The 14,012-nt window shown below is 38.2% G+C and overlaps 2 protein-coding genes across 5 annotated transcripts in view; one reads left to right on the top strand and one right to left on the bottom strand.

Moving 5' to 3' along the window:
* Positions 1–4,370, bottom strand: part of LRRC49 (leucine rich repeat containing 49) — a 157,803-nt gene extending 153,433 nt beyond the window's left edge. The window contains exons 1-4 of one of the 4 annotated variants that reach the window (XM_027553100.1): positions 4,059–4,370; positions 3,889–3,987; positions 3,360–3,416; positions 2,036–2,123 (exon numbers count right to left, since the gene is read on the bottom strand). In XM_027553100.1, the coding sequence (XP_027408901.1) occupies positions 2,036–2,123; positions 3,360–3,416; positions 3,889–3,909 (166 nt within the window). In that variant the 5' untranslated portion in view covers positions 3,910–3,987; positions 4,059–4,370. Of the gene's footprint in view, positions 1–2,035; positions 2,124–3,359; positions 3,417–3,888; positions 3,988–4,054 lie in introns of all 4 variants that reach the window. The other 3 variants (XM_027553099.1, XM_027553102.1, XM_027553101.1) reach the window with 3 other exon arrangements.
* A 102-nt stretch (positions 4,371–4,472) lies between these two features.
* Positions 4,473–6,104, top strand: THAP10 (THAP domain containing 10). Its single transcript, XM_027552757.1, has one exon. It carries the CDS (start codon positions 4,689–4,691, stop codon positions 5,220–5,222), a length of 534 nt encoding a protein of 177 aa, XP_027408558.1. The 5' UTR covers positions 4,473–4,688; the 3' UTR covers positions 5,223–6,104.
* The last annotated feature ends 7,908 nt before the right edge of the window (positions 6,105–14,012 follow it).

Raw genomic sequence — 14,012 nt, 5'->3', positions numbered from 1 at the left:
GTGATGTCAGATTAGCTGGGCCCAAGAGGAAAGTCCAGAAATTACAAAACAAAAAAAGAAAGCTAATATTCAAAATTGCCACGTGTTCGTGCAAGATGAACAATCTAGAGAGGCCTATACCGATTATCCTTCTCATATAACTCCTAGATGAGGACAGTACTGTATGTAAGTATTTTGCAGTGCTTAACTCTAGTACATTACAGAGAGCTAACAATTGTTGACAACTAAGATGGGAATACCAAACCACCTGATCTGCCTCTTGAGAAACCTATATGCAGGTCAGGAAGCAACAGTTAGGACTGGACATGGAACAACAGACTGGTTCCAAATAGGAAAAGGAGTATGTCAAGGCTGTATATTGTCACCCTGCTTATTTAACTTCTATGCAGAGTACATCATGAGAAACACTGGGCTGGAAGAAGCACAAGCTGAAATCAAAATTGCCGGGAGAAATATCAATAACCTCAGATATACAGATGACACCACCCTTATGGCAGAAAGTGAAGAGGAACTCAAAAGCCTCTTGATGAAAGTGAAAGTGGAGAGGGAAAAGGTGGCTTAAAGCTCAACATTCAGAAAATGAAGATCATGGCATCCAGTCCCATCACTTCATGGCAAACAGATGGGGAAAGAGTGGAAATAGTGTCAGACTTTATTTTTTGGGGCTCCAAAATCACTGTAGATGGTGACTGCAGCCATGAAATTAAAAGACGCTTACTCCTTGGAAGGAAAGTTATGACCAACCTTGAGAGCATATTCAAAAGCAGAGACATTACTTTGCCAACAAAGGTCCATCTAGTCAAGGCTATGGTTTTTCCAGTGGTCATGTATGGATGTGGGAGTTGGACTGTGAAGAAAGCTGAGCGCCGAAGAATTGATGCTTTTGAACTGTGGTGTTGGAGAAGACTCTTGAGAGTCCCTTGGACTGCAAGGAGATCCAACCAGTCCATTCTAAAGGAGATCAGTCCTGGGTGTTCTTTGGAAGGACTGATGCTAAAGCTGAAACTCCAATACTTTGGCCATCTGATGCGAAGAGTTGACTCATTGGAAAAGATTCTAATGCTGGGAGGGCTTGGGGGCAGGAGCAGAAGGGGACGACAGAGGATGAGATGGCTGGATGGCATCACCAACTTGATGGACATGAGTCTGAGTGAACTCCAGGAGTTGGTGATGGACAGGGAGGCCTGGCGTGCTGCATTTCATGGGGTCAGAAAGAGTCAGACACGACTGGGCGACTGAACTGAACTGAAGTAACAACTCAAAAGTTCTAAAGAAGATTTCTCCTTTAATTGAACAATACATTTCAGAAATATAACCAGATCATATGAGGCTATTTTTCAAAGGGTGGTCCACAAACCACATCCATCAGAGTCTTTTGAGAAGTTATTAAAACACACTTTTCCAAATCCCACCCAAGACCTACAAAGTCAGAATGGGGAAGGGGATGAGGGAAGCACTAAGAATCTGTATTCCTAATAAGATCTTGCATGATGCACACAAATTTGATATAATTTGATATAATTCTTTGATATAATTTTGATATAATTCTATAATTATATGTATATATATACATATAGTATATATATAACATATATATATCAAATTATATAATTTGATATAATTTTGATATAATTCTATAATTATATGTGTTAGTAAGGGAAAGAGATAGCTTCTTTTCTACTCCCGACTTTCCATTCTTTCCAGTGTCCTTACTTACTAAATATGTGTTCCCATAGTCTTACCCTCACTAATTAGCTATTTTTCTTAGTTCTAAGACATTATTTGGTAGATTCTTTCTAATTCTCTTGTGTATAGCCCACTCCAAACTAAAATATGACAATTTTTCCTATATTAGAAATAACCTATGTTGTGTACATAAAATCAATTCTGATTTAAACAAATGCCCAATGAATTTGGTAACCAATGAATAATGTCATCTTTAACTGAAGTCTATTTGGATGCAGAAATTCAATATTATTAAACAATATTACTTAAAGATGACAAATCATATCTGATCTCTATTCTCTGCCAATACCTTGTCTACTTGAGTAGTTTCTTTCAAGGTCATGTTGTAAGAGTCGACCAGGGAATGATGGCGTTTCTCTATTTAGCTTGAATTCAACCTAAAAAACATTGGTTAAGACACAAGATTCAGAGACTGTTTTATAAATTCATTTGTACCTTTTTGGATGCTAGACTTAAGTGACGTCATATGCCATTTGTCTCTGTCTGACTTCCTGCACTCAGTATGACAATGTCTGGGTCCATCCATGTTGCTGCAAATGCCATTATTTCATTCTTTTTTATAACCGAGTAATATTCCATTGTATATATGTACCACAGCTTCTTTGTCCTTCATTTAAGAATTCCTCCAGTAACATCTATTTTAAAACTTTTTAGGAAAAACCTGAATTGTGCCAGTTGAAGGTGCCCAACTTGGTCAAAGAAGAAAAATTTGTGTTGTGTCTTAAGACACAGTTGTGTGGGACATGGGTACATATATCTGAGTGCTCAGGTGACATGAGGGTAAGAAAACGTGTGTATCTCAAAAATCAAATCAAAAGCCAGAAATTAAGGAAATCCCAGGGAGAATATGGGCAAATTGTTTGGGGAAAAGAATGTTCAAATCTTAATTTCTAAATCTCATTAGGCCTAAAAAATTTCCACTGCTAATCAATTTTTTCTGGAATGTTAGATATGGGACCCCAAATTATCACATTTTATCTAATATAAGATTCTATGAGTAGTAAAACATGCCATCATTTTACCCACTACTAAGAAAGAAAAACTTTCCCAATTAAAATAATAATATGATCTGCCATCAGTTTCAAGAAGGATCCTGATTTAAGAAATGCTTAAAATGTCAAAAAAGAAAAAAAAACAAACTCATATTACCTCTTGCAATTGATGAAATAAGATTCAGTTTGTAAAGGAGGTGAGGTTTTTTTGGTTTTGCTTTGATTTTTCTTAATTGACGTACAGTTGATTTATAATACTATATTAGTTTCAGATACACAATGTTGTGATTCAGTACTTTTATAGATTACACTCTATTAAGTTATTACAAAATAATGGTTATAATTCTCTGAGATATACAATATATCCTTCTTGCTTATCTATTTTTACACAATTTTTTTTATCACTTAATCGTATACCCCTAATTTGCCCCTCCCCCTTCCCTCTCTTTGGTAAACTAGTTGGATTTGTGTAGGCAAAAAATAAAAATTAGCTTCAAAGTAGAGACCAAAGTAAATATACTTAAATTATCCAGTTTAGACTCTGCTCTTTAAATCATGCTATTTGTGCAGAATATAAAACAATTTATATTCAATCTAAATACAAATCTGCTTGAATCTTACTTTGTTTTTTTCAGGAAGCGATGATGTTTGAATAACCAGATGAAGCCCACAGTTCACCTACAATGTAAAAATTAAACCATAAAATATGCTCTTAACTTATACACACACACACACTCCTCCCCAAAACAGTACATAAAGATATAACAAAAAAATTAGAATGAAACAGAATGCTCGCTTTTTGTTTCTGGTAAATTAGCATGTTCTGGATATTTGCTGAAAACAATAAAATTACAACTAATAATTAAAAGGTTTCACTGTGATTTATCTTCCAAAATGTCTGCAATTTAACCCTCTACTTAGCACCTCAGGCTTTCGTCACCTGCCGTTTGAAGTCTAAGTAAATATCTCAGTGAGACAGGTAAAGGAGGTGGGGGTGCCTATTAATATTTTCTTAATTAAAAAAAAAAAGGAATTGATCAGTTAAAGGAATTTAAATGAAGCTTAGCCTTTCACAGCAGACCAGCTCCACCTTCTGGGAAGCGGAGATCCTGGACAAGACTTTGAATACCCATCACACAATGTTAAATACCCTCCAAGTGCCTTGGTCCATTCCAGGAACCTTAAGCCTCGGTCAGACAATAGCTTGAGTAGACTGAGCGGTCCTGGTCTCAACAATACAGCTCATCACCTAGGACAAAGACGCCAGTCAGAAAGGACGGTACGAATGGAAATAAAGAGAAAGTAGGGAACCCAACCTACGTTGCTCGCAGCCCGGCCAGAAACAGAGCGGTATTTCCCGGGAATCATGGCAGGAGACAGTCCAAGAAGATCAGTTAGATCTGCCTTAGAAATGACGCTACAGCACAGATTCAGAGACCGAAAGGGGTCATCTCCTAGGCAACCCGCTCAGGCGTTACCATGGAAACTGCCATTTCCGGTCTGGTCCTCTCCCAAATCTACCGATCAGTGCACTCGTTAGAGCCTCTGGTTATATTTGAGGGGCCCAAAATATCAGCATTTCCTCGCTCTAGTTTCCCAGTTTCAGAAAAACAGAGCATTAGGGTGGAGAGGAGAATAAAACGAGGAAGAGGCCGGACACCTAGGTAGCTATGACAACCACCACTTCCGGTCCGTCCCTCTTTACCTCCCACCTCAGCTGGGCCCGCGCGAAATTTGTATCCCTTTGCCTGCTCTCAGGGGAAGACTGCTGGAAGGAGAAGGACCTCCAAAAGCCGGGTACTCTCCAAGGTAGGGGCCGCAGTTTGGCACTTTCTCGTGGCCGAAGAAGCAGCAGCCGACACGGAGTCGGCAGGTGAGGGCTCTGGGAGTGCGAGACCGTGCTAAGGATGCAGGTCCCCAGCTCCCAGCCCCGAGGCCGCTGCCGTGCCCATGCGCTGCGGCAACACCACCAAGTCCGGGAAGTTGCTGTTTCGCTTCCCCAAAGGACCGGGCCGTGCGACTGCTGTAGGACCGCTTCGTGCGGGGCCTCCGGCCAACTGGTACCGGGGCAGTGACAGCTCCGTCATCTGCTCCGAGCACTTCGCTCCCGCCTGTTTTGATGTCTCTTCGGTTATCCAGAAGAATCTGCCCTTCTCCGAGCGCCTGAGACCCGTGGCGGGCGCCGCGTCCATCTTGCACTCCGTATCCTCCCTGCTGAAACCTACAGGGAAAGAAGAGGGAGACTGTGCGGGCGGCCTGGGAAGGGAGGAAAGCCCCAGGCAGTCAGGCAGCCCCAGGCTACCCCAGGGCCAGCCTCGTGTACACTCCTCTGGCCCACGAAGAGGGCTTTCGGCTTCACAGATAAAGGGCCACTCAAAGAGTCCCCCGAGGGTCTTGCAAGAACCCCAGTCTGTGGCTAGGCTCCTCTACTTAATGTTATCTTGGAAAAGTCACCTCACCACGAAGGTTTTTGTTAATCGGTGATCTCCAAGAGCCTATTAAGTATTAACACTGTGGAATTATAGCTTCTTCTACCTCCTGTTCCCCGAAACACACACGCACACTCTTTCTTTTCCTTCACATTATAGAGAAGCCTTCACTCTCCGCTCCTGAGTTTTTAAATACGAAGCATTTAATTTGAGTAAATCTCAAGAGATGAGGTACTTTAAACTTTCTGCATAGCATATCATTGCATGATAAGCTGCAAGAATTATCAATTATACCGTCAAAATGGTGGGGGAATGGGAATGCAAGATGCTGATGAAGATAGGGCTTTGCTGATAGACATCCCTTCCCCCCTCCTAAACTTCCTCTTGACTAGCTGCTTTTAAACTAAGTCGTTACAGTGAGTTGAATTCTCCTATCCTGCTCTCTTCTGCCTACTTTCTCGGTACTCATAAGATTGATTACACTTATTTTGCATCTGGTCACTACTGCCTTCTTCCCAACTTCCTAACTTCTCAGCCTTCTTTGAGTTAGTCAAACTTCAGCCCTATCACCATAACATAGATTATAATTTATGACTCTTCATTGGATCTAAAAGGTGTTCAGTTTTAGAGATAGGAAGAGTTCACCAAGAAGTCAGCGGACCTGTAACTGACATTCTGGTTGTGAATATACAGAGGTATTCTTGAATTTTAGAGCTGAAGAAAACCTAAGTGATCATATAGTCTAGATTCACAATTTATGCACAAGGAAGCCAATCCAAGGTTAATTTCCTCAGGACCTTATAATCTTTTCTCTAGGTCCAATCACCAGACAGAAACTTTCTGCAATACCAACCTCCTTCCTACATGGGGTGGGTGCTTAAGACCCTTTCATGACATCCAGCAATTATTAAGGTGGAGAATAAAATTATTAACAAAGTTCCTGCATGGTTTTTGGCCCTGCTTGCGACAGCAGTCCTGCTCCAATCCATGGTCTTTGTTGCTCACTGTGCACCAATCCTGCTGATCTTTTCCGTTTTTGAACATACTATATTCTTTCCTACCAAGCCTTTTCTGAATTATTTCATATAATGCCCTGGAATTATGCCCCTGCCATTCCCCATCATCACCGATTAAATCCTTTTACTTCAAAAATCTGTTCAAACATCTTTCCGTTTTCATCTCCTAATTTTATAGTCTCATTCTTCAAACACTTCGGTAGCACATATACTTCAGTTGCACTCACCACAGTTGTCATGAAATAATTATGTATTTTGCTTAATATAATGTTTGTCCTCACATTAGAATGGAAGCTCTCTGACCGCAGGGCTCTTATCTGATTTGTTCATTATTAACAGTAACTAGAACAATATTTTGCAAATTTAAGGAATTCAGTAAATATTTGTGGAATGATTATATGACTACGGGAACAGTTTTCTTTAGTACAGTGGAATTTCAGTTCTCTGCCTGTTTCCCTTTTCACCAAACTGTATAGCACTCAAGAAATCTCTGCCTTTTCCTTGAACCAATTATCCACCATCGTTACCTAGCCAGTCTTTACCCAAGCCCATATTTAAACATCTATCTATAGATATATGTAAATATGTAGTAAAAGAGTTAAACATGTGCCACACACACCTTTATACTGCTTTTCTCTTTTTTATAATTCTACCATCTAATCACGGAGAAGGCAATGGCACCCCACTCCAGTACTCTTGCCTGGAAAATCCCATGGACGGAGGAGCCTGGTAGGCTGAAGTCCATGGGGTTGCTGAGGGTCGGACATGACTGAGCGACTTCACTTTCACTTTTCACTTTCATGCATTGGAGAAGGAAATGGCAACCCACTCCAGTGTTCTTGCCTGGAGAATCCCAGGGACGGGGGAGCCTGGTGGGCTGCCGTCTATGTGGTCGCACAGAGTCGGACACAACTGAAGTGACTTAGCATAGCATAGCACCATCTAATCAAAAACTGGGAGAAGAAGGGCCAGGCTAATAAAACAATCAAATGTTTTATAATACAACAAAGGCTAACTATTAAGAAATCCAGAATATATACCAACTCTGTTTTTCAATTAATAAAGATATCCAGCCAGCATTCCTAACAGTCCATATTACATTACTATATATTCTGAGTTATTAGGAGACTGTGTAGGTTTTAACAATAGTACTTTAAAAGTATAGCAATAAATAGACTTGATAGCAGTAAATATTTTTAGCCTTGACATATGACATAAAGAATCTGCCTTCAGTGAAGGAGACCTGGGTTCAATCCCTGGTTTGGAAAGATCCTTTGGAGAAGGGCATGGCAACCCACTCCAGTCCAATGTTCCTGCCTGGGAAATCCCAAGGACAGAGGAACCTGTTGGGCTACAGTCCATGAGATCACAAAACAGTCAGACACAACTTTGCAACTAAACAACAATTTTAAACACTGTTTTAGGTGCTTGGTGCTATAGGTAGATAAATAGAAGTATGAATGTAAGCTATCTTCAGGGAGCTTGAGGAAAGATTAGGGACCACCCCTAAGGAAGAAAGGGGGTTCTGATGAGCACCATACACTGGCAATTTGTTTCATGTAGCTAGGATTATTGTCTCTCCTTAACTATTAATTTTGCATCCTTGTTTTTCTAACCCAACTGTATTTTTTAAACTTTAAATTCTGATACAGCAAAGTACAGCAAAGTGCTTAGATCATTAAATGACCAGAAGCTGAGCATGTGTAACCACTATGTAAGTCAAAGAAATAAAACATGACTAGCAACTCAAAGAGCCCAAGCCTCAGCCCCTCAGCCCTCCTCAAAGCAAGCAAGTTTGCTTTCTTTTGAACTTAATATAAGTAAATTCATATTGTTGGCATTTCTTGCATCTGGCTTTCTTATTCAACATTATATTTGTGAGATTTATCTATGTTGTTGCATATAATATAGCAGTAATTTGTTTACATTATTATATAGCAATCCATTGTTCAAATATACCAAATTTTAAAAAAAATCTCTTCTATTGGACATTTAGATTGTTAATGTTTGAGGGCCATTTTAAGTAACACTGCTGTAAATATCCTTCTATGTGTCTTTTTCACATGATCTCCCTTAAGATTGACTAGTTTGATCTTACTTTCCAAGACTCAGGAATCTTCTCCAGCACTACAGTTTGAAGGCATCAATTGTTCAGCATTCTGCCTTCTTTATGGTCCAGCTCTCACAGCCATACATGACCACTGGGAAGACCATAGCCTTGACTGTACAGACCTTTGTCGGCAGAGTGATGTTTCTAATTTTCGACACATTGTCTAGGTTTGTTATCGCTTTCCTGCCAAGAAGCAGTCGTCTTCTGATTTCATGGCTGCCGTCACTGTCTGCAGTGATTTTGGAGCTCAAGAAGAGGAAATCTGTCACTACTTCCACCTTTTCCCCTTCTATTTGCCATGAAGTAATGGGGCCAGATACCAGGATCTTAGTTTTTTTAATATTTAGCCTTAAGCCAGCTCTTTTACTTCTCCTCCTTCACTCTCATCAAGAGGCTTTTCAGTTCCTCTTCACTTTCTGCCATTAGAGTGGTATCATCCTCATATCTGAGGTTGTTGTCATTCTCCCACCTATCTTGATTCCAGCTTGTAACTCATCCAGCCTGGCGTTTCTCATGATGGGCTCAGCATATAGGTTAAACAAACAGGGTGACGGCAGATAGCCTTGTACCCCTTTCTCGATCTTGAACCAAGCAGTTGTTCCATACAAGATTCTAACTGTTGCTTCTAGATCTGCATACAGGTTTCAGACCACTGGCAGCATAATCAGAGTTTATGTTGTTTCACATTCTTCCTTACATTTAGGTTGTCACTCTTTCACACTGAGTCCTTTTGAAGGGTTTACTTTGCATTTTTCATTTCCAAATGAAATTAAGGAACAACTTTTCAAATGTTAATTGAACATTTGGATAGCCTCTTGAGTGATAATGCCCATTTTTCTGTTGGATTATCTTTTTCTTATTGATTTAGAGTTCTTAATAAATTTTGTCCTCACATCTCTTCTCTTCACTCTTAATGGTGTTTTTTGTTGTACTGAGCTTTTTTCTTTTTTTTTTTTTTTTTTGGTGTACTTAGTTCTTAATTTTAATGTAAGCCAAACCAACAATCTTTTTTTCTGAACACTTAATGTTTAAAACATGCTACTTTGCTTTTCTCCATAAACTTACTGTTTCTAGTTTTTACATTCATATCTACAATCCATTCAGTGTTTTTCTCTCTGAGGTGGAGTTTGTTTCATTTTTTCCTCAAAGAGAGATCACTATTGACTGAGTGTCTTTTATGGAAAAGAGTAGCATTTCCTCATTGTCCTGCAGTGTCAACTTTGTCATAAATCAAGTTGTCATATACACATTAGCCTGTTTCCACATTTTAAAATTCTGCTCCATTTACCTGTTTGCAAATCTTTACACCATTATCTCAGAGCTTTAATTACTATAGCTTATGTTAAGAATTAATATCCAGGACTTCCCTTGTAGTCCAGTGGCTAAGACTCCATGCTCCCAATGCAGGGGGCCTAGGTTCAACCCCTGGTCAAGGGACTAGATTCCATATGCTGCAACCAAAGATTCCACATGCCGCAACTGAAAAAAAAGATCTCATATGCCATCCCACATGCCACAACTAAAGACCCGGCCTAGCCAAATAAATTAAAAAATAATAATAATGATTAATACTCATTTGGCATATTTTCCTGATGAATGCTTATTTTCAATAATGATTGTTTTTTATGCCATTAGTTTAAATGTACTTTCTAAAATTCTTAATTCTTATAAGCCCTTAATCTAAATCAAAGTTGAGGTAATTGAGTAAGTAATCTTACTTTATATGAAGGTTACTATTGAGATTAAAAATCACAGAACATGGAAAATAAAACATGGTCATTGTACAGCCAAAGAAAATTAATATCCAGATGATTAATTCCTCTTACCTCATTCATCTTCCTTATCCATTCATCTGTTGATGAGCCCTTAGGTTGCTTCCATATCTTAGCTATTGTAAATAATGCTGCTATGAACATTGAGCTGCACATTGAAAGATTTACAGTGTTTTTATTTAATTTTTAAAGGCCTTACTTTTTTAAGAAAAGTTTTAGGTTCCCAGCAGAATTGAGAGGAAGATAGGTTTCCCATTTACCCAGTGCACCCACACATGCATAGCCTTCTCCATTATCAACATCCCCCACCAGAGTGGTACATTTGTTCCACCTGATGAACCTACATTGATATATTATTATCGCCCAAAGTCCATCCTTAACATTACAGTTCACTCTCTCATCTTTCTACTTTTTCAATTTTTATTTACCATTCTTCTCTTTAACTTCTTGAACATTAAATTACACCATTGATTTTCAGGATTTTTGTAGCAAATGGCAGATGGAGCAGCTGAGATTGACATGCTTATTTCCCAAAAGTAGAGTTCAGTAGAGTGGTATTATTTGAGGAAAAACTCCTGAAATGAAGATACATTAGAAATACCTTGTGAAATACTTTTTTAAATGGTGTTAAAACTGCAATCTAACTTAATCAAGCCTAATAAAATTTGTCTATAGTATTATGTACATTTAAGCATTAATGTACATAATAAGCATAGCATTGACTGAATCCCACAAGTTTTAGATTTCAGATTATTTTTATTATTTAGTGGAAAACATCTTCTAATTTCCACTGTAATTTTATCATGGGTTTAGAAGTATATTAAACATTTCCAAACGTGCAGGCATTTTGTAGTTGTATTTTTGTTAAGACTTCTAGGTCAATTATACTGTCACCAGAGAATATACAACATATGGATTTAATCTTTTGAAATGTACTGAAACTATATGAGGCCTAACATGGGTCAGTTTTTATGAATGTTCTGTGTACACTTGAGATGAACATGCATTCTGCAGTTGGGTACGTTTCTCCGTATATGTCTATTAATCATGTTGTTTAAATTTCTTATCCCTGTGGAATTTTTGCCTACTTACAAGTTACTGAGAGAGGTATGTTAAAAATCTTCCACCTCAGTTTTTAATTTACATATTTAGCCTTCTAACTCTAACAATTTTGTGTTACATATTTTGAAGCTGTGTTATTATATAGCACTAATAGAGCAATGCCAGCTTTCTGTAGGTTAATGTTGCCATAGTACATCTTTTTACACTCTTTTTATTTCAGTCTTTCTGTATCCTTAAGAGTTTAGGCATTACTGTGTCTTCCAAAGGTTGTCCTTTGGAAGAGAATATATCTTTGTCTCCTCCCGAGTTTTTCTCTTCATTTTCCAATTTTACTGTAATATGCATAGATATGGTTTCCTTTGTTTTCATTTACTCATTTGTGTTTGGCTGTGCTGGGTCTTCATTGCTGCCTGTGAACTTCCTCTAGCTGCAGTAAGTGGGGCTACTTCGTGGTTGTGGTGGGTGGGCCTCTATTGCGGCGGCTTCTCTTGTCGTGGAGCATGGGCTCTAGGGTGTCTGGGCTCAATATCTGTTGCTCATGGGCTCTAGATGCACAGGTTCAGCAGCTGTAGCGCAGGGCTTAATTGCCCCATGGCATGCGGAATCTTCCCGGACCAAGGATCAAACCCATGTCCCCTGCATTGGCAGACAGATTCTTAACCACTAGACCACTAGGAAATCCCCTTTGTTTTTATTTTAGTAAATACATTTAGTACTTTTGTAAAACCATGATTAATGCCTTCTACTGATTTTGGTAAATTCTCAGATATTATTTGTTCAAATATTGTTTCTGTCCCATTTTCTCTGTTTTACTTTGGGGCTACAATTAATATTACATATTATGCTTTTTCATCTTATCTGCTATTTGTTTTAATGACCTTTTCTATAGTTACCATCATTTTGTCTTTCTCTCCCTACTTCTAAATATTTTCTTTTGACTCATGTTCCAGTTGATTAATACATATCTGGAAATTCTGTTTCTTAAGCTTTTAATATAAATAAGTAATCATGTATGTGCAAAAAAGATTTATATTTAAAGATTTCTAATTTATGGATTATTTTAATAAATTATAGTTTATCTGTACAGTAGATTATATACAGCCATAAAAATTATATGTAAACTATTTAATAACATAGAAACATGTATTAAAGAGGAAAATAAGATTATAAAACATATGATCAGAATTTTAATAAATAAAAGACAAAGATAAGAAATATAGCAAAATATGAAGCTGTTAGCTATAAATGATGGATTTGTGGCTAATTTTTTCTTTTTCCTTCTCCATTTGCCACAAATTTTCTTCAGTGATAAAATGTTGTTATAAAGAGAACAAAACTTATTTCTTAAAGCCTTAATAAATTCCTAAAACTCTGTTTTACCCGCTGTACATCTGTTTTGTAAAGAAATATATACTTATTCTAGACTTTTATAATGCTTGGTTTAGAAGTAGACATAGCTGTCAAAATTAGTCATAATTTTATAAACACAAAGATAAGATTTCAATTTTTATTTAAATCCTCAATAATAGTAGGTGTAATTATTCATGTTACAAGGGGACTCTTTACTAAAATTTCTTCATAAAGTTTCTTTAACTTGGGTATTAATAGCTTGTCCAAAGATGGGCTGAATAAAGGACAGAAATGGTATGGACCTAACAGAAGCAGAAGATATTAAGAAGAGGTGGCAAGAATACACAGAAGAACTATACAAAAGAGATTTTCACTATCCAGATAATCACAATGGTGTGATCACTCACCTAGAGCCAGACATCCTGGAATATGAAGTCAAGTGGGCCTTAGGAAGCATCACTACAAACAAAGCTAGTGGAGGTGATGGAGTTCCAGTTGAGCTCTTTCAAATCCTGAAAGATGATGCTGTGAAAGTGCTGCACTCAATATGCCAGCACATTTGGAAAACTCAGCAGTGGCCACAGGACTGGAAAAGGTCAGTTTTCATTCTAATCCCAAAGAAAGGCAATGCCAAAGAATGCTCAAACTACCGCACAATTGCATTCATCTCACACGCTAGTAAAGTAATGCTCAAAATTCTCCAAGCCAGGTTTCAGCAATATGTGAACCGTGAACTTCCTGATGTTCAAGCTGGTTTTAGAAAAGGCAGAGGAACCAGAGATCAAATTGACAACATCCACTGGATCATGGAAAAAGCAAGAGAGTTCCAGAAAAACATCCATTTCTGCTTTATTGACTATGCCAAAGCCTTTGACTGTGTGGGTCACAATAAACTGTGGAAAATTCTTCAAGAGATGGGAATACCAGACCACCTGACCTGCCTCTTGAGAAATCTGTATGCAGGTCAAGAAGCAACAGTTAGAACCTGACACGGAACAACAGACTGGTTCCAAATAGGAAAAGGAGTATGTCAAGGCTGTATATTGTCACCCTGCTTATTTAACTTATATGCAGAGTACATCATGAGAAACGCTGGGCTGAAAGAAGCACAGGCTGGAATCAAGATTGCCAGGAGAAATATCAATAACCTCAGATATGCAGATGATACCACCCTTATGGAAGAAAGCGAAGAAGAAATAAAGAGCCTCTTGATGAAAGTGAAAGAGGAGAGTGAAAGAGTTGACTTAAAGCTCAACATTCAGAAAACTAAGATCATGGCATCTGGTCCCATCACTTCATGGGAAATAGATGGGGAAACAATGGAAACCATGGCTGACTTTATTTTTGGGGGCTCCAAAATCACTGCAGATGGTGATTGCAGCCATGAAATTAAAAGATGCTTACTCTTTTGAAGGAAAGTTATGACCAACCTAGACAGCCTATTAAAAAACAAAGACATTACTTTTCCAACAAAGGTCCATCTAGTCAAGGCTATGGTTTTTCCAGTAGTCATGTATGGATGTGAAAGTTGGACT

Source organism: Bos indicus x Bos taurus, chromosome 10 (genome assembly GCF_003369695.1).
Source record: "Bos indicus x Bos taurus breed Angus x Brahman F1 hybrid chromosome 10, Bos_hybrid_MaternalHap_v2.0, whole genome shotgun sequence".
Classification (NCBI taxonomy): domain Eukaryota; kingdom Metazoa; phylum Chordata; class Mammalia; order Artiodactyla; family Bovidae; genus Bos; species Bos indicus x Bos taurus.
This window is presented reverse-complemented; position numbering and strand designations above follow the sequence as displayed.

Bases quoted from the DNA above. Each gene is read 5' to 3' on its own strand.
- THAP10 (XM_027552757.1), top strand. From the start codon at position 4,689: ATGCGCTGCGGCAACACCACCAAGTCCGGGAAGTTGCTGTTTCGCTTC.